At 36.7% G+C, this 26,688-nt stretch overlaps 2 protein-coding genes across 2 annotated transcripts in view; both read right to left on the bottom strand.

Annotated features, from left to right (window-relative positions):
* LOC127861061 (uncharacterized) overlaps positions 1 to 26,688 on the bottom strand; it is a 213,379-nt gene that overhangs the window by 110,483 nt on the left and 76,208 nt on the right. The gene's annotated exons all lie outside the window — the stretch shown is intronic.
* The window catches only part of LOC127861106 (glucose-6-phosphate 1-dehydrogenase-like), a 75,216-nt gene continuing 51,526 nt past the window's right edge, over positions 2,999 to 26,688 (bottom strand). Inside the window, exons 2-11 of the mRNA XM_052399484.1 lie at positions 23,158 to 23,195; positions 22,547 to 22,655; positions 17,410 to 17,618; positions 16,864 to 17,025; positions 15,916 to 16,041; positions 11,219 to 11,312; positions 10,341 to 10,557; positions 6,890 to 7,098; positions 6,336 to 6,505; positions 2,999 to 5,415 (exon numbers count right to left, since the gene is read on the bottom strand). Coding sequence (XP_052255444.1) covers positions 5,325 to 5,415; positions 6,336 to 6,505; positions 6,890 to 7,098; positions 10,341 to 10,557; positions 11,219 to 11,312; positions 15,916 to 16,041; positions 16,864 to 17,025; positions 17,410 to 17,618; positions 22,547 to 22,655; positions 23,158 to 23,195 — 1,425 coding nt within the window. The 3' untranslated portion in view covers positions 2,999 to 5,324. The remainder of the gene's footprint in view (positions 5,416 to 6,335; positions 6,506 to 6,889; positions 7,099 to 10,340; positions 10,558 to 11,218; positions 11,313 to 15,915; positions 16,042 to 16,863; positions 17,026 to 17,409; positions 17,619 to 22,546; positions 22,656 to 23,157; positions 23,196 to 26,688) is intronic.

Genomic DNA, 26,688 nt, shown 5'->3' with positions numbered 1-26,688 from the left:
ATAATGGCTCCGCTCACATCTTGCTGGCCCCGCCCGGAGACCATTTGTACGTTCCTGTGTACACGAAGTTGAAGCGCTGACATAGCTCGTCACTCTCCCCTGGACCGCGGCTAGAACACCACAAACGTCATGTCAGCTTAGTTAGAACAGCCCAAATCTCATGTTAGTTTAACCTCATGCTAGTTTATTTTAATCTCGTGTTAGTTTAGTTAAACATGTTTAATATCAAGTTAGTGTAGTTTACATTTATTGATCGATTATTACAGAGATGTAGATAACGTGTTATCTTCGTCTCTGATTATTACCTGTATCGATTGCATTGAGAGACTATTCAGAGAGGGGTAATCACGTGACAAACAAGATGGCGATGTCCATGCTGAGATATTTTTCGCCATTTAATATTTTATAACGTTAAATAATTGTTTAAATGTCGCTAACTTTCCAGCCATATCAGTAAGACAGTGTTTAGCGTTTAGTTCGTATTTATAATCGCTCTATATCTCGACTTTACTCGCTGCAAAATTTCGCATCAAGTAAAGTCGAGACATAGAGCGAATTTTAATACCGGTACAAAATAAACGCTTATCATTGTTATAAAAAGTTAGACCACAAGTATGGGATCGATGGTGTCGAGCTTTATCAGACTGTTCTACTAAAATACAAGAGTGCCAAACTGTCACAAGATACGCCCGTTTGAAGGTTTTGGACACCATGCTAAATGCTTGAAATGCACTAAGTGACCTAATTTTTGACCCAGCATGATCCGTATTTGAACTTGACCTATATGTCATTTAGACACAACTTCTGACCAAATTTGGTGAAGATCGGATGAAAACTACTTCAATTAGAGAACGGAAACCATGCTAAATCCTTGAAATGTGACCCCGAGACCTAGTTTTTTACCCGGCATGACCCATATTCGAACTTGACCTAGATATAGTCTCGATACAACTTCTGGCCAAATTTGGTGAAGGAAGGATGTAAACTACTTCAATTAGAAAGCGAACACCATTCTAAATGCTTGAAATGCACTAAGTGACCTCTTGACCTAGTTTAAGACCCGTCATGACCCATATTTAAACTTGACCTAGATATCATTTAGACACAACTTCTGACCAAATTTGGTGATCATAGGATGAAAACTACATGCACTAAGTGACCTCGTGACCTAGTTTTTGACCCGGCATGACCCATATTCGTAATTGACCTAGATATTGTCTAGATTCGACTTCTGACCAAATTTGGTGAAGATCGGATGAAAACTACTTCAATTAGAGAACGGACACCATGCTAAATGCTTGAAATGCACTTAGTGATCTCGTGACCTAGGTTTTGACCCGGCATGACCCATATTTAAACTTGACCTAAATATCATTAAGACTCAATTTCTGACCAAATTTGGTGAAGATCGGATGAAAACTACTTCAATTAGTGAGCGGACACCATGCTAATGCTTGAAATGCACTAAGTGACCTCATGACCTAGAATTTGACCAGACATGACCCATATTTAAACTTGACCTAGATATCATTTAGACACAATTTCTGACCAAATTTGGTGAAGATTGGATGAAAACTACTTCAATTAGAGAGCGGACACCATGCTTAATTCTTTAAATGCACTAAGTGACCCCGTGACCAAAGTTTTGACCCGGCATGACCCATGTTCGTAATTGACCTAGATATTGTCTAGATACAACTTCTGACCAAATTTGGTGAAGATCAGATGAAAACTACTTCATTTAGAGAGCGGACACCATGCTAAATGCTTAAAATGCACTAAGTGATCTCGTGACATAGTTTTTGACCCAGCATGACCCATATTTGAACTTGGCCAAGATATCATTTAGATGCAACTTCTGACCAAAGTTGGTAAAGATCGGATAAAAACTACTTCAATTAGTGAGTGGACACCATGTTAAATCCTTGAAATGCACTTAGTGACCCCATGACCTAGTTTTTGACCCGGCATGACCCATATTCGTAATTGACCTAGTTATTGTCTAGATTCAACTTCTGACCAAATTTGGTGAAGATCGGATGAAAACTACTTCAATTAGAGAACGGACACCATGCTAAATGTTTGAAATGCACTAAGTGATCTCGTGACCTAGGTTTTGACCCGGCATGACCCATATTTAAACTTGACCTAAATATCATTAAGACTCAATTTCTGACCAAATTTGGTGAAGATCGGATGAAAACTACTTCAATTAGTGAGCGGACACCATGCTTATGCTTGAAATGCACTTAGTGACCTCATGACCTAGAATTTGACCAGACATGACCCATATTTAAACTTGACCTAGATATCATTTAGACACAATTTCTGACCAAATTTGGTGAAGATTGGATGAAAACTACTTCAATTAGAGAGCGGACACCATGCTTGATTCTTTAAATGCACTAAGTGACCCCGTGACCTAATTTTTGACCCGGCATGACCCATGTTCGTAATTGACCTAGATATTGTCTAGATACAACTTCTGACCAAATTTGGTGAAGATCAGATGAAAACTACTTCATTTAGAGAGCGGACACCATGCTAAATGCTTAAAATGCACTAAGTGATCTCGTGACCTAGTTTTTGACCCAGCATGACCCATATTTGAACTTGGCCTAGATATCATTTAGATGCAACTTCTGACCAAAGTTGGTAAAGATCGGATAAAAACTACTTCAATTAGTGAGTGGACACCATGCTAAATCCTTGAAATGCACTTAGTGACCCCATGACCTAGTTTTTGACCCGGCATTACCCATATTCGAACTTGACCTAGATATTGTCTAGATTCAACTTCTGACCAAGTTTGGTGAAGATAGGATGAAAAATATTTTATTTAGAGAGCGGACACTGCTGTGGATGCCGCCCGCCAAGGGTGAAACTATAAAACAGGCGTATAAAAATGAGAGCAAAATATGAAAGTATGTGACAGCACTGTTTTACATCTGAGAGAAGAGCAGGTCAACAAATGATTTACATGAATCATGAAAAACACTTGTGTTTGACATTTATTTATTTGTATCTTAACCATAAACAAACCTACCGGTATATATCTCTGATTAACGTAATGAAGTTAAAGAATCACAATAGCCCTAAACATTCAATAAATATGCATAACAGATGGATAAACTGGAAACAAGAGCAAATAATGTTTAAATGGTTCTAACATCATATGAATAGTTTAAATAGGAGATTGTAAAATCACAAAAATACAGATTGAACATTAGCTTATGAACATTTTGGACAAAAGAACAGCAAATACAATAATGCCAAAAGTGACAAGCTAAACAAATGTGAAATTAATAAATGTTTAACTGATTTATTGAGAAATAAGTTAAAGTAAATAATTTTGATCACCCGCTTACAAGGTCAGAACCTGGCTATTTCGATGTGGATGTTTCCTTAAAGGGGCCTTTTCACGTTTTGATTTTTTTTTCAGAATCGCAAATTTTCTTTGTAGTTATGATATTTGTGAGGAAACAGCAATATTGAACATTAACCATGCTCTAAAATATCCATAACATGCATCTTTTGACAATTTATCAACCTGAAAATTAAATGCAACGCAAAACAATTGAATAATTTGGAGAGTTCTGTTGTTGTCGTTATATTTTGTGATACTATGAGGATTGCTTATATAAGGGATAAAATTCAACACTCATTGTATGAGCATGGATGGACGAATGGTCTTCGCAATAGAATTTTAGTCCAGGGGGTCAGTGGTTCGAGCCCAATTGAGGGTTACTTTTTTTCTTCCTTTAATTTTATTCTTGTTTTTCTACTGGATCTTTTTAGATCCAATGTTTACATTTATCAATATAAAGAATTTAATGACAAACTTCAATATATGCCAAGAATCTGTGAAAAGGCCCCTTTAATCTACAAGGAGCAACATATAAACCTGCCATTGGTCTTGTATATGCCACAGATTTGCCAATGATGATAATTGTACAGTATTTATCATGAATGTATGAAGCCTACACATGAACACAATTAAACAAATATATAAGGACAAAATGGATACAAGAGAGACAGTCAAGTTGTTGTAAAATAGTTTCCAATACAGAAATAATAATGCTAAATGTCCATGCCCGTAAATAAATATATTTATACAATACAAATATTTATATATAACAATCATTATACTCAGAATAAATGATCACATATTGTTGCTCAAAGTTTATTGTTCAAAATCCTCAAGTCTTCTAACGTTATTGAGCTGCACTCTGGAAAAACCAATCCCCACAGGCTATTTAGAGACAACACATTCTTCATTTATGATATTTTGTATGTGGAAGGGTCTGTAAAATATGAGTATCCAGTGTAGTCAGATAGTGTCCTCCATGATTAGCCTGTGCAGTGGGATGATACTTTACACACATGTATTTAGCCCCGTTTTCCAAAAGCATGGCTTAATTTTATTCATGCACCAAGAAAATTGTTCAAGACAACCACTGCCATTTTGTTCAGCTTTAAGTTCAATATTTCTATTTATCTCTTTATCTGATCATAGTATGTTAATCTTTCTACTCAGCTTAGACATCTTGCCTCCTACATATATAAAAAATTATATTTGACAACTTTTTAAATACGTAGCCCATGTAGTAACCATGGTTTCAAAATATACTAAAGGATTGACTTTTAATATTACAAGTACACAATTAGACTTCATGAAATAACTAGAGCTTTGTCACAGACGTAACAAATACCCCCACATGCCGCATTGACACATAATATTTTGCATGTCGTCTTCACAAAAAACAGCGGACACCATGCTCAATTTAAAAAAATACTAAGTGACCCCTTGACCTAGTTCTTGACCCAGAAAGGCCCATGTTCTAACTTGGCTTTAAGATCATCTCCATAAAACTTCTGACCAAGTTTGATGAAGATCGGATGTAAACTACTTGAATTAGAGAGCAGACACCATGCTAAATGTTAAAAAACGCACTAAGTGACCCCATGACCTAGTTTTAGGCCGGAATGGCTCATGTTCAAACTTGTCCTAGAGATCATTAGGTTAAAACTTGCGACCAAGTTTGGTGAGGATTAGATGAAAACTACTTGAATTAGAGAGCGGACAACACGGTGAGGTTTAAAACGCACTAAGATACCCCGTGACCTAGTTTAGAACTACTTGAATTAGAGAGCGGACACTTAATACGGACCGAAAGACAGACAAGTTCACTCCTATATACCCCCCTAAACTTCGTTTGTGGGGGTATAATTACTGTAAATATAGCAAATTTCTAGTATCCTAAATATCTATCATCTGCTTTTACATAAATCACACGATGCATGTCACATAATGAGGCACATGTTTAAAGTTTTTGCTGCGGAGCCCATTTATACTCCCCGGTATACTTGAAGTCGTATTTGGCGCTCATTTCGTCAGACTCTTTGGGTCCGCGGCTGAAATATGAATCACAACACTCAAAGAAATACTGCAGACAGAAACACTACTCACTACAAAACTTGCAAACAAGGATTTGAGCAAGCCACAGATATTAGTTTTGGAAAAGATTGTTAGCAACAGCTCAAGACCAATTTATGAGAAATTAACATGCTTTAATGTTTTTTCATATTAATTTGCTGTCTTATTAAATTCGCTTCATGCTGTTGAACCAAGTGCAAAATCATGTAAAATCAAAGAAATTTCTTTGTTATTCAAAAACTGACTTTTTTCGTAGTCATGTAAATTCAAGGATTTAGAGAAAAAAAAGATAATTATATGTTTGTCATTTTCTGAATTCATGAAAGACAAAGTTTTGTTTTAAATATGTAGAGTAGTCAACCTACAAAATCAGCAAAAATAAATGTCCCATGAAAAATGATGATTGTACAGTATTAATTAAAATCAGCTTCAACAGCAGCATTCCAGATTATAATTAATTCCCACTTCAACCATGATTTATGTGCCAAATTATGTCAGTTTCACTAAACTTTTCTGTATTGTTATACAACTTTGAGGAAAATATGACTTGGAAAGAAAAAACGAGGAATTTCAAAGCAAATAAAACAAGAAATGCCCAGGCTGTGTATACCTCCACATGCAGCATTGGACCAGTTGCCTCAGTCTATATAAGCTTACAGTCATATTTTTATTACCATGTATGCAGATTTCAAGGCAATCACACGCCCGACAATAATACAACAATGAACACTAATACAGGGGAAAGAAGTAAGTAAATAATGCAGCTTAAAGTGAAATCCTTGTGTAAAATGATGTGCATATCCAACAAATTAAATGAATTGAAATGATGAAAAAACAAACCAACAACCAACGACATGCATCCACCTTATATGCACCGCATGCCTAGCTGTGTACATACCTGCCAAATATATAGGGAATCGGCTTGATTTTTTCTTTCTCAATTTTGTGTAGCAGTGGTGTGAATATCCTCCATGCCTCATACAGCTCGTCAGAGCGTACAAAGTTGATCTGGGAGCCGTTGAAGACATCCAGTATCAGCCTCTCATAGGCCTCAGGCATACTGACACCCTGGGGAAACATCAGAGAATAGTATGAATAGATCAGGGAATAGCATGAATAAATCAGGGAATGGCATGAATCGATCCGTGAATAGTAGAAATACACCAGGGAATAGCATTACTACATTAGGAAATAGCAAGAATACATTAGGGAATGGTAATAGTGAATAAGTTAATAGCATGGAAGTACACATTATGGTCAGGACAAGGTTTACAGCTGAAATTGTTATAGTTGACCTTTTACCTACGGCCCATACCGTATACAATTCTGAGTGACTCCAAAGCTAAGTATGATCTAGGACTAACTGAGTATTGACTGTGATAGGTCAAAGATCTAGGCATGGACTTACTGAGTATCTACTATGATAGGTCAAATATCTAGGCATGGACTTACTGAGTATCGACTGTGATAGGTCAAATCTAACTCCGTCTCCTCACAGTTGAAAGACATGCCGGGGGTTTTGGTCATCAGTTTCATGTACACAGCCTCGTTGGGCTGCACACGTATCACCAGCTCGTTCCTCTTCACCTTGCCCTCTGCGAAGATGTCCCCAGGAACGTCACGGAACTGAATGCGTACCTCTGCCTTCCTCTCATTGAGGGCTGCATGAACACAGTAATAGGGGAGTTGGTTTATAGATCTATCTTAGCCCGCTCTTGGAAAAGAGAGCTTAATGCATGTGCGTAAAGTAATGTCCCAGATTAGCCTTTGAGGTCAGAACATGCTAATAAGGGATTACACTTTCTGTCTAAACTTGATTTGCACTTTGAAGAGACTCCCTCTGAAAAACAAGAGCACCGCCTTGCGGGTGAAGATTGCTCATCTACTTTTCTTTTTAAAGGTGAAGGGACCTATCTCAATACTTCAATAAAAAAAGATGGAGGAGTGGGGTGGAGAGCGGTGTATAGTGTGGGGGTGTGGTCATTTATTACATTATCTTCCAAAAATAAGAAACAGAAATGGAAAAAAATAAAATAAAAACATTTTTTTTTGGGGGGGGGGGGGGGGATTCTTGGATGGGATAGTTTGACGGTCTTTCAAAAATAAAATAATAAAAATAAATATTTTTGTTTTTTTTTAACCACATTTCTAAATATATATATATATATATATATATATATATATATATATATACCAATACATAGTGCCAGTTACGCGGTCTCTGTAGTTTTCAGACTGTACTTACGAGGTCAATATAAAAAACGGGGTCTATATACAACCCCGCAATCTAGGCTCCTTTAATTACTATGAGGGGGGTGTAGGGGAGGTAATGCAATCAAATCTCACAATAAGGTCTTAAATCGAAAACCACAATCAGGTCTGAAATTGAAATTGTATATACCTCGCAAATAAGTTCGCTATATATTTCCTTGTATAAGACGTTAAATAAATGACGTATTTATATACAATAATAATAGTAGGTACCCCTATATACCTTAATTCGTGTTTATATCGGATAAAAAAGGGTATGGAGATACATGTATTTAAAGTGGGAACCCCATAACCTATTTCTAAATCAGAGACCCCGTAACTGGCCATATGTGTGAATATATATATATATATATATATATATATATATATATATATATATATATATATATATATATTATTTGTTTTTTGTTTTTTTTTGGGGGGGGGGGGTATAGTGTGAGGGTGTGGTCATTTATAAGATGATCTTTCAACTAAAAAAAAAAAAATTCCTTTTGTTTGGGGGGGGGGGGGGGGATTCTAGAGGGGAGGGGGGTCATGGGGGATGGTTTGGGTGGAGTCTATTGTAGTTTGTCAGGTAAGAGTTGTTTTGTCAAAGTATCAATCAAATCTGATCGTAAATAACGAAGTAATGGCAAATTTAGCAAAATTGAATTATTTTACCTTGAGAGTCAAGGTCATTCAAAGGTCAAGGTAAAATTCAACTTGCCAGGTACAGTAGCCTCATGATAGTATGAAAGTATGTGAAGTTTGAAAGCAATAGTCTTGATACTTTAGAAGTAAAGTGGATGTAAACACAAGTTTATCATATATTCAAAGTTACTAAGTCAAAAAAGGGCCATAATTCCGTCAAAATGACAACCAGAGTTATGCAACTTGTCATGTACAGTCCCCTTAGGTTAGTTTGGGAGTGTTCCAAGTCTGAAAGCAATAGCTATGATACTTTAGGAGTAAAGTGGACCAAACACAAAACTTAACGAAATTTTAAATTTTCAAAGCTGAGCTCCAGATAAGGATTTAGTCTAAAGGGTATTTCACCCCCTGATATTATTGTTAAAGCGTATTTTACTCCTTTGTTTCAGCCATAAAGGGTATTTAGGAATATTTGGGGGTATTTTCCTTTTCCATAGAAAACTGACAAAGTTGCTTCAAGCGTCCATTTTTTTATCCACAACATGATAGGCCGCAATTGTATTGCAAGCGTATTTTGATTGACTTACTTTTGAATCAAAGGTTAACTTACACTAAAAAATCAACTGGATTACACATTTTAATCAATTTAAAATACGTACCAAGATTTGTATTGCGTTTTGTTACGTACTGGGCCAATTTTTAATGCGTTTTTTATTATTTCAATGCCTAAATACGCAGATACGCCTCTTATCTGGAGCTCTGTCAAAGTATAAAGGGGCTATAATGCTGCCAAAATGCCAGTCAGAGTTACATAACTTTGCCTGCAGTCCCCTTATGATAGTTAGTATGTGTGGCAAGTATGAAAGCAATAGCTTTGATACTTTAGGAATTAAGTGGACCTAAACACAAAACTTAGCATATGCTAATCAGGGACGACACTTTCCGCCTAAATTGGATTTGTGCTAAGAATAGACTTCATTTAAACGAAAAATGACATAAAAGCGGAAAGTGTTGTCCCTGATTAGCCTGTGTGGATTGCACAGGCTTATCTGAGATGACACTTTACGCACATGCATTATGCACAATTTTCTCAGAACATGACTTAATTCTTAGAACAAGGGCTGTTTGTAAAACATGCATGCCCCCCATATGGGCTTTCAGTTGTAGCGGCAGCCATTGTGTGAATATGTTTTTTGTTACTGTGACCTTGACCTTTGACCTAGTGACCTGAAAATCAATAGGGGTCATCTGCCAGTCATGATCAATGTACCTATGAAGTTTCATGATCATAGGCTTATTATTCTTGAGTTATCATCAGGAAACCATTTTACTGTTTCGAGTCACTGTTACCTTGACCTTTGACCTAGCAACCTGAGAATTAATAGGGGTCACCTGCCAGTCATGATCAATGTACCTATGAACTTTGATGATCCTAGGCGTAAGCTTTCTTGAGTTATCATCCAGAAACCATTTTACTGTGTCGAGTCACCGTGACCTTGACCTTTGACCTAGTGACCTGAAAATCAATAGGGGTCATCTGCGAGTCATGATCAATGTACTTATGAAGTTTCAGGATCCGAGGCGTAAGTGTTCTTGAGTTATCATCCGGAAACCGTTTGACTGTTTTGAGTCACTGTCAACTTGACCTTTGACCTAGTGACCTCAAAATCAATAGGGGTCATCTGCCAGTCATGATCAATGTACCTATGAAGTTTCATGATCCTAGGCCTAAGCGTTCTTGAGTTATCATCCGGAAACCATCTGGTGGATGGACGAACCGACCTACCGACATGAGCAAAACAATATACCCCCTCTTCTTCGAAGGGGGGCATAATTGAGAAAAGACTTAGAAGTAAGAAATGTATGTTTAGCTTATCATGAATATACACAAGCTGCAAATGTGCTTAAATTCTACATTAGTCATAAATAAAGTGTACTGCTTGGTAAACTGTGTTTTTAGAGTTGTAAGACTACATGGTGATTACTGGCCCAGAAAGCCAACCTTTGCCACAGCGCAGGATGAAGGGCACACCGTCCCATCTCTCATTCTTTACAAACATGGCTGCAGTGACGAAGGTGGGGGTGACAGAATCCTTGGGCACCGTGGGGTCGTCCAGATAGCCCTCTCTCTGGTCAGGGGTCCCGTCGGGGTTCCCTACATACTGACCAAGTACCACGTCTTTCAGCTCTATAGGAGGGATGCTTTTCAACACTTTCACCTAGAGTAGTACAATATTTAGTGTATAGCGTGCCGCTATGAATAATGCGCACTATTTTTTTAAAGCAAAAATGGAGACAAATATATTTCAATACAACAAAACTTGCAAATTGGACCAAAACGACCTCCATTTTATTATTGCGCAATCAATAAATCCATGTCACTGAAGGGCTTTATTTTCTATTAAAAACAAACAAAATGTGATATCATTAGGAGCTTGGGTTTCATAATACTTTTATGGTACCAAACTCTATTCTTAGATTAAAAGTGAATTAAAAGACAAATAAAGCTACAGGGTCAATATCAAGCATTGTTCTTAGAAAACAGGGCTTGTTGCATATGCTTAAAATGTTGTCCCACACTAGCCTGTGCAATCACCACCTGATATGGGACCACACTTAAAATCTCAACTGGATTTTCATCAAAAAATATTTCTTTTAAATGAAAAATACAATAAAAGCAGAAAATGCCATCACTGATTAGCTTTTGTGGACTACACAGGCTAATCTGGGACAACACTTTATTATTTATGACATTAAGATTTAGCCTATTAAGCCTACATTAAGCCTAGTTTTGGCAGAACAAAGCTCTATTCATAAGTCATCTACTACGGTATGTGACAACTCAATTCATGTGTTTGTGGGTGGGGTATGTGTTCATACCTTCTCGTTGCGTATGTCCTCTGCCTTGGTGCTAGGTGGTTTTTCCATGGCAACCAGAGTAAGTAGCTGTAGCAGATGATTCTGCATCACGTCCCTGGCAAAAAAAATGAGACATGCACTTCAAATACCTAGGTTAATTGTAAAATAGGATTTATATTGTTAAAATGTGAGGGGAGAGGGGGAAGGGAAGTGAACTTGGTAATGGCACATAAACCTCTATGATTTAAGTTATTTTTAATTAGTAAAGTTTATGAGCCTCACTCTGAAAAATGGGGCTAAATGCATGAGCATAATGTGATCTCCTAAATTAGCCTGTGCAGTCTGCACAGGCTAATCAGACAAGACACTTTCCATTTAGACTGGATTTTTACAAGACTTTTTTGAGATGAAAAATTTCATAAACATGGAAAGCTGATTAGCCTGTGCCAACTGAACAGGCTAATTTGGGACAACACTTGATGCACATGCATTAAGCCCTGTTTTCCCACAGCAAGGCTCCTTTTGTTTGAATGGGCTGGGGAGGGCGGAAGTTATGTTTAAATAGCAAAGGAAATGTTTTATGGATGATGGCATACTACAGCTTCTTTTGAACCCATACTTGGTTAGTAAAGCAACAGCATAGACTGCGCCAAATGTAAATAAGCCCAACTATAGACAAGACGGCCTGAAAGGCCCAAAGTCGCTCACCTGAGATTCAAAGTAACTGACCTGTTCTGTGCAGCTCAAGATGTCATACGAACACAATATATACCAACTTTCATGGCTAGTAAACACCCTGGCAGCCACATTTTTCTACAGACCAGAAACATTTTCATACACATCCAAGATATCATTTAAACAAATATTTTGACATAGTTTCATGAAGATTCATGAAGCCATATAAGGAAAAATGCCCCGCCCCCTGGTGGCCATATTTTTTAAGCAACTTGAACCAGTTTCGAACTTGTCCAAGATATCATTGGGAAAAAATCTTCTGACAATGTTTCATGATGATCGGACAATAATTATGCCTTTTAGAGTGTTAACAAGGTTTTACTATAGCTATATAAGGAGAAATGCCACGCCCCCTTGGCGGCCATGTTTTTCCTCCAACCAGAACCATTTTCTAACTCATCCAAGATATCATTGGGACAAATCATCTGACCAAGTTTCATGATGAATATATAGCCATATTAGGAAAAATGCCCCGCCCCCTGGTGGCCATGTTTTTAAAACAATAAAAACCATTTTCAAACTCATCCAAGATATCATTCGGACAAACCTTCTGACCAAGTTTCATGAAGATCAGAAAACAAATGTGGCCTCTAGAGTGTTAACATGGTTTTACTATAGCCATATAAGGAAAAATGCCCCGTCCACTGGCAGCCATGTTTTTCAACCAACCGGCATCATTTTGTCCAAGGTATTATTGGGATGAATCTTCTGACCAGGTTTCATGAAAATCTGACAATAAATGTGGCCTCTAGAGTGTTAACAAGAATTAACTATAGCCATGTATAGTCATATTAGGAAAAATGCCCCGCCCCTTGGCAGCCATGTTTTTCAAGCAAACGTAACCATTTTCGAACTCATCCAAGATATTATTGAGACCAAGCTTCTGACCAAATTTCATGAAGATTGAAGATCTAGGGTGGTATTCCAGTAGCTTCTTAAAAGATGAGGATAAGAAATAACTATAAACTGCTATTTTAAGTGAAAACTTATTATTTAAGGAAATCTCCACAAGATAAGAAGCTACTGGAATACCACCCCTAGAGTGATAACAAGGCAAATGTTGACGCCACACAACAGACAAAAGGCAATCACAAAACCTCAAAGCTAAAAAAACCCTGTCTAAAGGCATGTGTGTAGTGTCATCCCAGATGAGCAAGTTAAGTCAGCACAGGCTAATAAGGAACAGCACTTTCTTCTTTTATGGCATTTTTAGTTTACAGGTAATCAATTCTTTGTGAAAATAAGGTTTAGACGGAAAGTGTCGTCCATGATTAGCCAGTGCGGACTTCACAGGCTTATCTGGAACTACACTTTAAGTACATGCATTGAACCCAGAATGAGGCTCACATTTACTTCCCTGTATCACAATTAGGCCGTGTTCCGAGTTTATCCTACTAAGTATCATTACTTCCTAACCATAAATATAATAACTGCGCAAAAATTTGCTACCACCATTCTAAATTAAACTAGAAATGGCGTGGCAACCACTGACGCTTATCCACACGCCGCAGCTTTTGACCCAGGGGTCAGATCAAAATTCCAAATAGTGCACTGTTGCACATATGCTCATAGCTACCATGTGTTAAATTTCATGGTTCTAGTGCTAATAGTGTAGGAGGTGATAGTGGCCAGGATATATACATTATTTCTTTTATATAATGAAAAAATATTATATTTCTGCAGTGCAATAACAGCAGTGAAAACAAGAGCACCGCCTTGCGGGTGCAGACAGCTCATCTATTTTCTTTTTAAAGGTGAAGGGACTCTCATTTTCAATCACAAAGGAGGGAGGGGTGGAGTGAAGAGGGGTGTATAGTGTGGGGGTGTGGAATTTATTACATTATCTTCCCAAAAATGCGGAAAAAAAAAAAAAAAAAAAAAAATCGGGGGTGGGGGGGGGGGGGGGTGGGTGCGGGGGGGGGGGGGATTCTTGGGTGCGATGGTTGGACGGTATTTCAAACATAAAATAATAAAAATAAATATTTGTGTTTTTTAACCGTTTAAAAAAAAAATTAAAATTTGGGGGGTGGGGTGTATAGTGTGAGGGTGTGGTGGTAATTTGTGAGATGATCTTAAAAAAAAAAAAAAAAAAAAATTGAGGGGGGGGGGGGGGGGGGGGTGGGGGGGAGGGGGGGGGGGTGGATTCTTGGGTGCGATGGTTGGACGGTATTTCAAACATAAAATAATAAAAATAAATATTTGTGTTTTTTAACCGTTTCAAAAAAAAAATTTAGGGGGGGGGGTGGGGTGGGGGGTGTAGTGTGAGGGTGTGGTGGTCATTTGTGAGATGATCTTAAAAAAAAAAAATTAGGGGGGGGAGGGGGGGGAGGGCACGGGGGATGGTTTGGGTGGAGTCTATTGTGGTATGTCAGGGAAGAGTAGTTTTGTCAAAGTATCAATCAAATCTAATCATAAGTAAAGAAGTTATGGCAATTTTAGCAAAATTTAATAATTTGACCTTGAGAGTCAAGGTCATTCAAAGGTCAAGGTAAAATTCAACTTGCCAGGTACAGTAACCTCATGATAGCATGAAAGTATTTGAAGTTTGAAAGCAATAGCCTTGATACTTAAGTAAAGTGGATCGAAACACAAAATTTAACCATATAGTCAAAGTTACTAAGTAAAAAAAGGGCCATAATTCTGTAAAAATGACAACCAAAGTTATGCAACTTGTCCTTTTACTGTACCCTTATGATAGTTTGCGAGTGTTCCAAGTATGAAAGCAATATCTATGATACTTTAGGGGTAAGGTGGACCAAAGCACAAAACTTCACCAAATTTTCAATTTTCTAAGTATAAAGGGCCCATAATTCCGTCCAAATGCCAGTCAGAGTTACATAACTTTGCGTGCACAGTCAACTTATGATAGTTAATAAGTGTTGCAAGTATGAAAGCAATAGCTTTGATACTGTAGGAATAAAGTGGACCTAAACACAAAACTTAACCAAATTTTCAATTTTCTAAGTATAAAAAGGGCACATAATTCTGTCAAAATGCCAGTCAGAGTTACATTACTTTGCCTGCACAGTCCCCTTATGATAGTTAGTAAGTGTTGCAAGTATGAAAGCAATAGCTTTGATACTTAAGGAATAAAATGGACCTAAACACAAAACTTAACCAAAATTTTCAATTTTCTAAGTATAAAAAGGGCACATAATTCTGTCAAAATGCACGCCAGAGTTATCTAACTTTGCCTGCCCAGTCCCCTCATGATAGTAAGTAAGTGTACCAAGTTTGAATGCAATAGCATTGATACTTTATGAGAAAAGTGGACCTAAACGCAAAACTTAACCGGACGCCGACGCCAAAGCCAACGCCGACGTCGACGCCGACGCCAAGGTGATGACAATATCTCATAATTTTTTTTTCAAAAAATGGATGAGCTAATAAACAAATTGTAATTTTCGCTGGCGAAAATAACACATTTTCTGAATCTTTTTTCTATTTTTAGAATTATTATAAATAATTTTAAATATATTTTCTATGATCCAGAGTGAATTAAAATCGACATTCCACCGAATCCAACAAATTTTATTTTTATATATGCTTTTTCACCGTTTATTTACATAATCATTGTAAAAGAGTTTAACTGGAGAATTTTTCTGGTATAATGACGTCATTTTGTCACACTAATGACGTCATTTTGTGTTTTGAAATGTATTGAGGCATGCCACGGGAGAAAGGGCTACTTTCAGCGAAAAGGAAACAGCTGTTAATTATTTCATTGAAAAAAGGGCATAAAAGAAACAGAAAATTTGTTCATGTCAGTGTAAGATCGTTTGTTATTTCACTCGTGATCATAGAAAAATAATATTTTTTATGTTCACTTGTGCAATAACAAATGAGCTTACACTGACATGAACAAACATCCTCTATATATATAATGTGTCCAATCTTGAATGTTAACAGTAGAAAACTCAACAATTTAAACACAGAAGGTCCTTAAGATTTAAAACACAGTCACAACAAGCAAGCAGGTGTACCTGATGATTCCAAACTCGTCAAAATAGCCTCCCCTGCCCTGTGTTCCGATTGGCTCCTTAAAGCTGATCACAATTGAGGACACGCTGTCCCGATTCCAGATCGGACTTAGTATCCGATTACCAAACCTGGTCGAAGTTCAAATAATGATTAGTAAATTACTCATGTGTAAAGCTGTGTTTAACCCTTACCCCCATAAGAAGCATAGTGAAAATGGCTTTTGCAACCAGCAGAAAACCAGAACAGCCAGCGAATAACTTGCAGTCTATTTAGGTTTTTTGCTGCTCATCAGTAACTAAGGGTTGAAAATGAAGCCTTTAACACTTGAATTTAGTAAGAAAGGTATTTAATTAAATGTAGCTTTCTAAGGGACTACAAATGTGTCAAAATACGTATCTCAGTGGTAACGGGTTAAAAATTGGCACAGAAACATAGACATTTTCAAATTTGAAGATACAGGCCCTATGCAGATAACCTTGATGTGAATGTAAACACTGAGAGCACAATGTCACTCACAGGCCAAAGGTAGTAATTAAACATAACGTTTAAAAGAACCTACCTTTTCTTTCCAAACTATATCCAAAATATCTTCAGTACAAAAACTGATCTTTCCAGATCTGTTTGTTTGCTATTATAGTTCTAAGTTAAACAACAGATGTTCCCCCAACCAAATATAAGCATTAGTAATGTGATTCAACAATATAATGAAACAAATTATACAATTTACATTGGTGTAAACATGTAATTAATATGTTTAACAAATAACATTTAATTTTCTCTTTCCATGTTACTATACATTAGTAAGGAAAATTCAGCTTTCTTGCCAATAACAGGATAAATTTATCTATTACAAAAAAAGCTAGTAGAACTGATCAAATCTTTTGAGTAAAATGCTACAACTCCAACCCCGACTCACCTGGTAAAATGCTACAACTCCAACCCCGACTCACCTGAGTACAACAAGGTTCTGTACCATCTCCTTGCCGAGGTAGTGGTCGATACGATAGAGCTGTTCCTCCTTGAACAGCGAGGCCAGGTGTTGAGACAGGTGCTCTGAACTGTCAAGGTCTCGCCCAAAAGGCTTCTCAATGATTATGCGCGTCCACTTGTCGCTGCAATATTGAGAATGAAATCTTGAAATAATTTCTCATTAGCAGTGTTTATTAATCGATACACATTTAAGAGTATAGATGTTCGGAAATTCATAGCAGGTATATAAGAAGTTAAATGTCTTTATTTTATTTTCTCAATCATAGATCTTAATATGAATATGAAGGAGTTAAGTCAAATAAAATATTAATGCATCCATTAATGATTACAATAAATAAAGATTTGTGAGTTTAATGAAGTGAATAACACCACACTTAAATTTGCTTTTAATGGTAATACCAAATGTTTACTTTATTATAGACAAAAAAATTCAAGTTAACTGTTACTAGAAAATGTAACTATTAAACCTATCGCAACTTAAGTAAAAGTATCAGCACCCATCTCACCCTGTTGCCATGCATGTTGCTTTGATGTTGAGGGTGACTGGTTCATACACCGAGGGTGGGAGGGCCAGGTAAAACAGGCGATGGCAGCTCCCAATCTCTTTAATGGCATCATCCAGACGCTTGAAGTCTGCAGCCTTGTCATAATTGCCCGCTACGTAGCTGTTGATCTTTATAAATTCTGCATACTTCGCTTTCTCACCATCTTTAATCTGAAACCATCACAGATACTTATGAATATAAGAGGCCCTCAAGCTTTACAGAAAGTATATAGAAGTGTAATGTCTACATAGCATTATTGTATTTTCTAAATGTTAACTCAATGCATGAACATTAATGCAGAATATAAATTGAACAATTGATGTGTTTGTCAGAAACACAATCCCCCCTATTGCGCCGCTTTGAAGCCATAAATTTGACCATTGACCTAGAAGGATGACCTTGACCTTTCACCACTCAAAACGTGCAGCTCCATGAGATACACATGCATGCCAAAATTCAAGTTGCTATCTCTAATATTAACTAGAGAGCGGACACCATACTTAATCCTTCAAATGCACTAAGTGACCCTGTGACCTAGTTTTTGACCCGGCATGACCCATATTCGAACTTGACCAAGATATTGTCTTGATACAACTTCTGACCAAGTTTGGTAAAGATCAGATGAGAACTACTTCCATTAGAGAGCGGACACCATGCTAAATCCTTGAAATGCACTAAGTGACCCCGTGACCTAGTTTTTGACCCGGCATGACCCATATTCGAACTTGACCTAGTTATTGTCTACATACAACTTCTGACCAAGTTTGGTAATGATTGGATGATAACTATTTGATTTAGAGAGCGGACACGAAAAGTGTGACAGACTGACAGACAGACTGACAGAGCGAAAACTATATACCCCCATTTCTTCTAAAGGGGGCATAAAAATACTAAAAAAATACTCAATGTCTTATATTCATATAAAAAATCAATATGTTTACTTCTATTAAATTCATAAGGACCTATTTGAAGCCAATACCGATATGTTATACCATGTGAGTGAGGTATGTACTCATATCCACATAATAGAGGGTATTTCCCAAGAGTAAACATGTTTTAACTTCCCACTCAAAAGCAAAGTAAAATGGCTATGTGCAAATAGCATAAAACCAGAGCAGCCTAACTCGCAGACTGTTCAGGTTTTATGCTGTTTGTTGCTCATCAGTATCTTAAGGGTTGAAAATGAAGCCTTAAAAACTTGAATCTAGTAAAAAAGGTCGTCAATTTAACTTTCTAAGAGCTTACAAACACAACAAAATACGTATCTACGTGGGAAAGGGTAAAGTATAAAGCTCTCATAACGTTAATGTTCTAGTATCACTTCTCATGAACTTGTGTTCTATTTTTTGTATTCTTCAACCATTTATCTGCTTCACTTTTTTAGTAAGTGTTTAAACTTTCTTTTATGCATGTTCAGAGCCTTAGCTTCCTTCAACAAATGAAAAACGATATGGGTCGTGCTCTATGAATAGAGGATTTAATGCTTGTTTGTACAGTGTCATCCCAGATTAGCCTGTGCAGTCTGCACAGGCTAATCAGTGACAAAGCTTTCTGAAATTAATATTTTTTTGTTTAATGGTAGTTGCTTCTGAACAACAATTCAGTTTATGTGGAAAGTGTACTACCTGATTAGCCTTTGCAGTCTGCACATGCTAATCATGGATGACACTTTATGCACATTCTAATCATGGATGACACTTTATGCACATACTAATCATGGATGACACGTTATGCACATACTAGTCATGGATGGCACTTTATGCACATACTAATCATGGATGACACTTTATGCACATTCTAATCATGGATGACACTTTATGCACATACTAATCATGGATGACACGTTATGCACATACTAGTCATGGATGACACTTTATGCACATACTAATCATGGATGACACTTTATGCACATTCTAATCATGGATGACACTTTATGCACATACTAATCATGGATGACACTTTATGCACATACTAATCATGGATGACACTTTATGCACATACTAATCATGGATGACACTTTATGCACATACTAATCATAGATGACACTTTATGCACATACTAATCATGGATGACACTTTATGCACATACTAATCATGGATGACACTTTATGCACATACTAATCATGATTGACACTTTATGCAAATACTTATCATGGATGACACTTTATGCACATACTAATCATGGATGACACTTTATGCACATACTAGTCATGGATGACACTTTATGCACATACTAATCATGGATGACACTTTATGCACATACTAATCATGGATGACACGTTATGCACATACTAATCATGGATGACACTTTATGCACATACTAATCATGGATGACACTTTATGCACATACTAATCATGGATGACACTTTATGCACATACTTATCATGGATGACACATTATGCACAAACTAATCATGGATGACACTTTATGCACATACTAATCATGGATGACACTTTATGCACATACTAATCATAAATGACACTTTATGCACATACTAATCATGGATGACACTTTATGCACATACTAATCATGGATGACACTTTATGCACATACTAATCATGGATGACACGTTATGCACATACTAATCATGGATGACACTTTATGCACATACTAATCATGGATGACACTTCATGCACATACTAATCATGGATGACACTTTATGCACATACTAATCATGGATGTCACATTATGCACATACTAATCATGAATGACACGTTATGCACATACTAATCATGGATGACACTTTATGCACATACTAATCATGGATGACACTTCATGCACATACTAATCATGGATGACACTTTATGCACATACTAATCATGGATGACACATTATGCACATACTAATCATGGATGACACTTTATGCACATACTAATCATGGATGACACTTTATGCACATACTAATCATGGATGACACATTATGCACATACTAATCATGGATGACACTTTATGCACATACTTATCATGGATGACACTTTATGCACATACTAATCATGGATGACACTTTATGCACATACTAATCATGGATGACACTTTATGCACATACTAATCATGGATGACACTTTATGCACATACTAATCATGGATGACACTTTATGCACATACTAATCATGGATGACACTTTATGCACATACTAATCATGGATGACACTTTATGCACATACTAATCATGGATGACACTTAATGCACATACTAATCATGGATGACACTTAATGCACATACTAATCATGGATGACACTTTATGCACATACTAATCATGGATGACACTTTATGCACATACTAATCATGGATGACACTTTATGCACATACTAATCATGGATGACACTTTATGCACATACTAATCATGGATGACACTTTATGCACATACTAATCATGGATGACACTTTATGCACATACTAATCATGGATGACACTTTATGCACATACTAATCATGGATGAAACTTTATGCACATGCATTAAGCCCAATTTTTCCAGAATGAGGCCTGTGAATGGGGCATAGCAAGTTTCATACACAGGGCTTGACTGGAACAACTGATAGACCACAATCTGATGTCATATGCCAAATATCAAAGCTGTGTGCTCCGTTGTTTAAAGTGTATTTTTTTCAGTGTTATTATGCTATGTAATTCAATACAAAACATTTCATACCACATCACCAGACAGTTCAAATTTTGACCTATTTTGGTGGAATATTTACTTTAATTATCCCCACGCTTTTTGAAAATAAGGTGGGGATATTGTGGTGATCTCCGCCGTCCGTCCGTCCGTCTGTCCGTCCTGGCCACTATCTCCTCCTACACTAAAAGCACTAGAACCTTGAAATTTACACACATGGTAGCTATGAGCATATGTGCGACCCTGCACTATTTGGAATTTTGATCTGACCCCTGGGTCAAAAGTTATAGGGGTTGGGGTGGGGCCGCGTCAGAAATTATCACTCATTTTTTTAGGTTATTTTACATTTACTTCTTTATTTCTACACCGATTCACTTCAAATTGATACTGGACCTCACCTATGACAATACGGTCAATCTCAACCATGCATGGCCCCATTCCCAACCCTGGGGCGCCCCGCCCACATAGGCCACACCCACCAAAAATTTCCATTTACCATAATTTTTTCATTTCTACACGGATTCACTTCAAATTGATACTGAACTTTTGTTATGACATTAGGGTCAATCTCAACTATGCATGGCCCCAATCCCAACCCTGGGGCGCCCGCCCACATAGGCCACACCCACCAAAAAATTCCATTTACTATAATTTTTTCATTTCTACACGGATTCACTTCAAATTGATACTGAACTTCTCTTATGACATTAGGGTCAATCTCAACTATGCATGGCCCCATAACCAACCCTGGGGCCCCGCCCACATAGACCACACCCACCCAAAATTGCCTTTACTATAATTTCTTCATTTCTACACCGATTCACTTCAAATTGATATTGAACTTCTCTTATGACAATACAGTCAATCTCAACTATGCATGGCCCCATTACCAACCCTGGGGCGCCCCGCCCACATAGACCACACCCACCCAAAATTGCCTTTTACTATAATTTCTTCATTTCTACACCGATTCACTTCAAATTGATACTGAACCTCTCTTATGACAATACGGTCAATCTCAACTATGCATGGCCCCATTACCAACCCTGGGGCGCCCTGCCCACATATGTCACACCCACCCAAAATTGTCTTTTACTATAACTTCTTCATTTCTACACCAATTCACTTCTAATTGATGATGAACTTCTCTTATGACAATACGGTCAATCTCAGCTATGCATGGCCCCATTACCAACCCTGGGGCACACCTAGGTCAAACATTCGGCGTGGGGATACGCGTCGGCCTCTGCCGCGCCATTTCTAGTTTTTACTTGTGATCATAGAATGTTTTTTTCTAAGATCACTCGTGAATTAAAAGAGATTTTTCACCAAATTCAACAAATATCCTCTATTTATTTAAATGTATCAGTGATCCTAAAAGCTCACCTATGCATTGCACAGGTGAGCTAACAAACGATGTTTACAGTAACCCGTGACATTCCTCCAATGGACTGAATCAGACATAGCTTTATTTACAGACCACTACCTTCATAAAGGGCTCACATCTGCTTAGCAGTTCTTCCTGGCTCAGTTTGGTGCGAGCATACCCGATTATCCTTGTCTCCGTTGGCAACAAATCTTCCTTATACAGGTTCCTGAAATATGATGTAAGCCTTGCTCTAGGAAAAACTGGCTTATAAGGCTTTTGCGTAAAGCATCATTCCAGATTAGCCTACGCGGTCTGGAAAGGCTAATCAGACACAACACTGTCTGCTTTTAGACTTAATCCAGTTTAGGTGGAAAGTGTAGCCCCTGATAAGCCTGTGTGGAATGCAACAGCTAATCTGATGACACTTTGCGCACATGCATTAATCTTGGGTTTCTGCGAGCGAGGTTGATGTATAACATTGTTCATACAAGAGTATGAAGAGAATATTGGGTGAGTGTTGAATACAGCCATGTAAATTAAGCGAGGCTTAGAAAACCTTTACCATAAGTCTTGGAAACTCAGTTCATGTTTTCTTGTGGAGCAAATAAACTAATAATATTTATATCATTATGTACAAACATAAAAACAACCTTCACAAAAAGAATGAGAATAATAAACTTATATTTTGTTAATAATTAGAATATACATGTACAACTAAAAGCACTTACCATAACACAGGATATATTTTCTTTTTGGCTAGATCACCCTGAAAAATAGTAAGAAAAGAGACAGTTATCAGAATGTATCTTGCTTCCAGGCACTTCACTAATAGGAATGGCCAATAAAATGTGCAGCCCTTTTTACACTCTAAAAAAGAAAAAGAATGCTATAATAGCCTTGAATCACTCTACTTCATTCAGATTGCTATATTAGAATGCTATTATAGCCTTGAATCACCCTACTTCATTCAGATTGTTATCTATAATAGCCTTGAATCACTCTACTTCATTCAGATTGTTATCTATAATAGCCTTGAATCACTCTACTTTAATCAGATTGTTATCTATAATAGCCTTGAATCACTCTACTACATTCAGATTGTTATCTTTAATAGCCTTGAATCACTCTACTTCATACATATTGTTATCTATAATAGGCTTGAATCACTCTACTTCATTCAGATTGTTATATTAGAATGCTATAATAGCCTTGAATCACTCTACTTCATTCAGATTGTTATATTAGAATGCTATAATAGCCTTGAATCACTCTACTTCATTCAGATTGTTATATTAGAATGCTATAATAGCCTTGAATCACTCTACTTCGTTCAGATTGTAATATTAGAATGCTATAATAGCCTTGAATCACTCTACTTCATTCAGATTGTTATGTATAATAGCCTTGAATCACTCTACTACATTCAGATTGTTATCTATAATAGCCTTGAATCACTCTACTTCATTCAGATTGTTATATTAGAATGCTATAATAGCCTCGAATCACTCTACTTCATACAGATTGTTATCTATAATAGCCTTTAATCACTCTACTTCATTCAGATTGTTATATTAGAATGCTATAATAGCCTTGAATCACTCTACTTCATTCAGATTGTAATATTAGAATGCTATAAAAGCATTGAATCACTCTACTTCAATCAGATTGTTATCTATAATAGCCTTGAATCACTCTACTTCATACATATTGTTATCTCCCGGGTGTACATTGTCCAGGGTAATCATGGAACTTAGGCTGGAAATCCATGGTATAACATGGAATTCCATGGAAATCCCTGGAATTTGAAACAGTTTCCAGGGTTTTCCAGGGTTTTGTTCTAGAAATGTCCATGAAACGTGGACTTTTTTTCCAAGCATTTTCCAGCCTTGGATGGAAAAGCATGGAAAAGGAATGGAAAACGCTGGATTTAGGCTGGATAACCATGGAAAATATTTCCAGATAGCATGGAAAGTGGAACATAGAATTTTTTAAGCATGGAAAAGACTCAAACATTTTCAGCTGACCCTGGAAAAAACTTAGACTTTATAAGAGGAGAAAATAACTTATAAAAATGCAACACATTTTATTCAAAGTAAATCAGAGTTCAACAATTTACACAACATATGAATAAAACATAAAACAATGTGCATAGTTTGGGCAGAAATAGTAGTAGTTATAGTAGTAGTAGTAGTGGTAGAAGTAGTAATGCTGAGGCTGGCAGTAGAATATGTTGTAGGAGTAGAAGTAAAAGTGGTTGTTGTATAAGTTGTATAAGCAGTCAAACTACTTATAATTATACTATTGGTGCAAATTTAAATGACAGTAGCAGTAGTAGCAGTTATTATTGTGTTGTTGTTTTAGCATTAACAGAAATAGTAGCAGTAACGGTAGCAATAGTAGTATAAATAATAATAACAATACTAGTAGCAGCAGTAGTAGTAGTAGTTAAGGAAGTAGCATTAGCAGCAGCAGCAGTAGTAGTAGTAGAAGTAGTAGTAGTAGAAGTAGAAGTAGTAGAAGTAGCAGCAGCAGCAGTAGTAGCAATAGTAGTTGAAGTAGTAGTAGTAGTAGTAGTAGTAGTAGTAGTAGTAGTAGTAGTAGTAGTAGTAGTAGTAGTAGTAGTAGTAGTAGTAGTAGTGGTAGTAGTGGTAGTAGTAGTAGTAGTAGTAACAGCAGCAGTAGTAGTAGTAGTAGTCGCTGCAGCAGGAGTTGTAGTAGTAGTAGCAGCAGCAGCAGCAGTAGCAGTTGTAGTAGTAGCAGCAGCAGCAGCAGGAGTAGTAGCAGCCACAGCAGTAGCAGCAGCAGTAGTAGTAGTAGTAGTAGTTGAAGCAGTAGTAGTAGTTGAAGCAGTAGTAGTAGTAGTAGTAGCAGTAGTAGCAGCAGTAGTAGTAGTAGTAATAGTAGTAGTAGTAGAAGTAGTAGTAGTAGTAGTATAAGTAGAAGTAGCAGTAGTAGTAGTAGTAGTAGTAGTAGTAGTAGTAGTAGTAGTAGTAGTAGAAGTAGTAGTAGTAGTAGTAGTTGTTGTTGTTGTTGTTGTGGCTGTTGTAATAGTAGTTGTAGTTTTGCAGAAGTAGTAGTAGTAGTAGTAGTACTAGTAGTAGAAGTAATAGTAGTAACTTTCAAAGCAATGTCTACAAGTTTAAATTCTTTAACCCTGTTCAAGGTGTATGCACACTCAATATTTAACTACAGTCCAGGTTTGCAATTAACAAACTATCTGATAAACCTGTGTGTGAGTCAGATATGTCTGCTGCTAATCGATTGGTTATAAAATATCACAGCCTTTTCTGATTAGCTGAGTTCAAATACAGAAAGTTTACCTGTTAGATTGAAATTCTGGCGTATTGCAGAAAATATGCAGGTTAAACTTGTTGTTAAAATGAAGTTAATGTATTGTTCACAAACAGTAGAGTTAATGAGATTTTCCATTAACAAGAATTTCTTAAAATTATAATGTATGGATATCATTTGGAAAGTGACATGAAATGTTGTTAAAAAGTGATGCATACAAGTGTTTCAGAAGTCTGTCTAGGAATAGAACAACAACTGAAGGTTTGTGCTTTTCATTATTTCTAAATATTCCTTTAAATTTATTCTTCTTATGTCATCATTGTAGACTTCTTTTATGTGACATTTTAGGTAAAAGTATGGCAAATATAGAATTTTAAAAGCAGCTGTCTCACACATTTTCACTAAGTGCAGTTTGCAGCTTGATAAAGGAAGTCCTATGTGGAGATATTAATAAGCTTGAATGTAGTATCGGAAGTTTATAATGCATGGCTAGGGAACTGAGGCTAAGGAAGTTATGTGCTGTGCATGATGAGAACTCAATGCTCATTAATGCTGTTAATGTTTATAAATAAATTAATTAAACCAATAGCATTGTTTTTTAGGTTTCACTGTGCATTTTCATACCAATAGAATTACACATCATTCTAATTATAGCAATAATAAATTTGTACTAATCATACCTACAAATTTTGTTATGCTATGCTTTGTGATGTATTAACTTCATTGTAAGTGATTATTTAAAGACCATTTGACTAAATATTTAAAGCAATACTTGAATTATTTTCTATATACATTTTCATTATGTGCTTTAACTGTAGCTGACCAGTTGATGGAAGATACTGCAGAGTTTGGCAGGGAAATAACCCAAGACAGCAAAGCGGCTTTTTTGGCGCATTTACCAAGAGGACTAACATGGCCACAAATTCATGGTAAATATTGTTATGCCCCGGGCTCATATAAGTAATTAA

This window comes from Dreissena polymorpha, chromosome 1 (genome assembly GCF_020536995.1).
Source record: "Dreissena polymorpha isolate Duluth1 chromosome 1, UMN_Dpol_1.0, whole genome shotgun sequence".
Taxonomy (NCBI): domain Eukaryota; kingdom Metazoa; phylum Mollusca; class Bivalvia; order Myida; family Dreissenidae; genus Dreissena; species Dreissena polymorpha.
The sequence above is the reverse complement of the archived record's forward strand: the minus strand, read 5'-3'. Positions and strand labels throughout refer to the sequence as shown.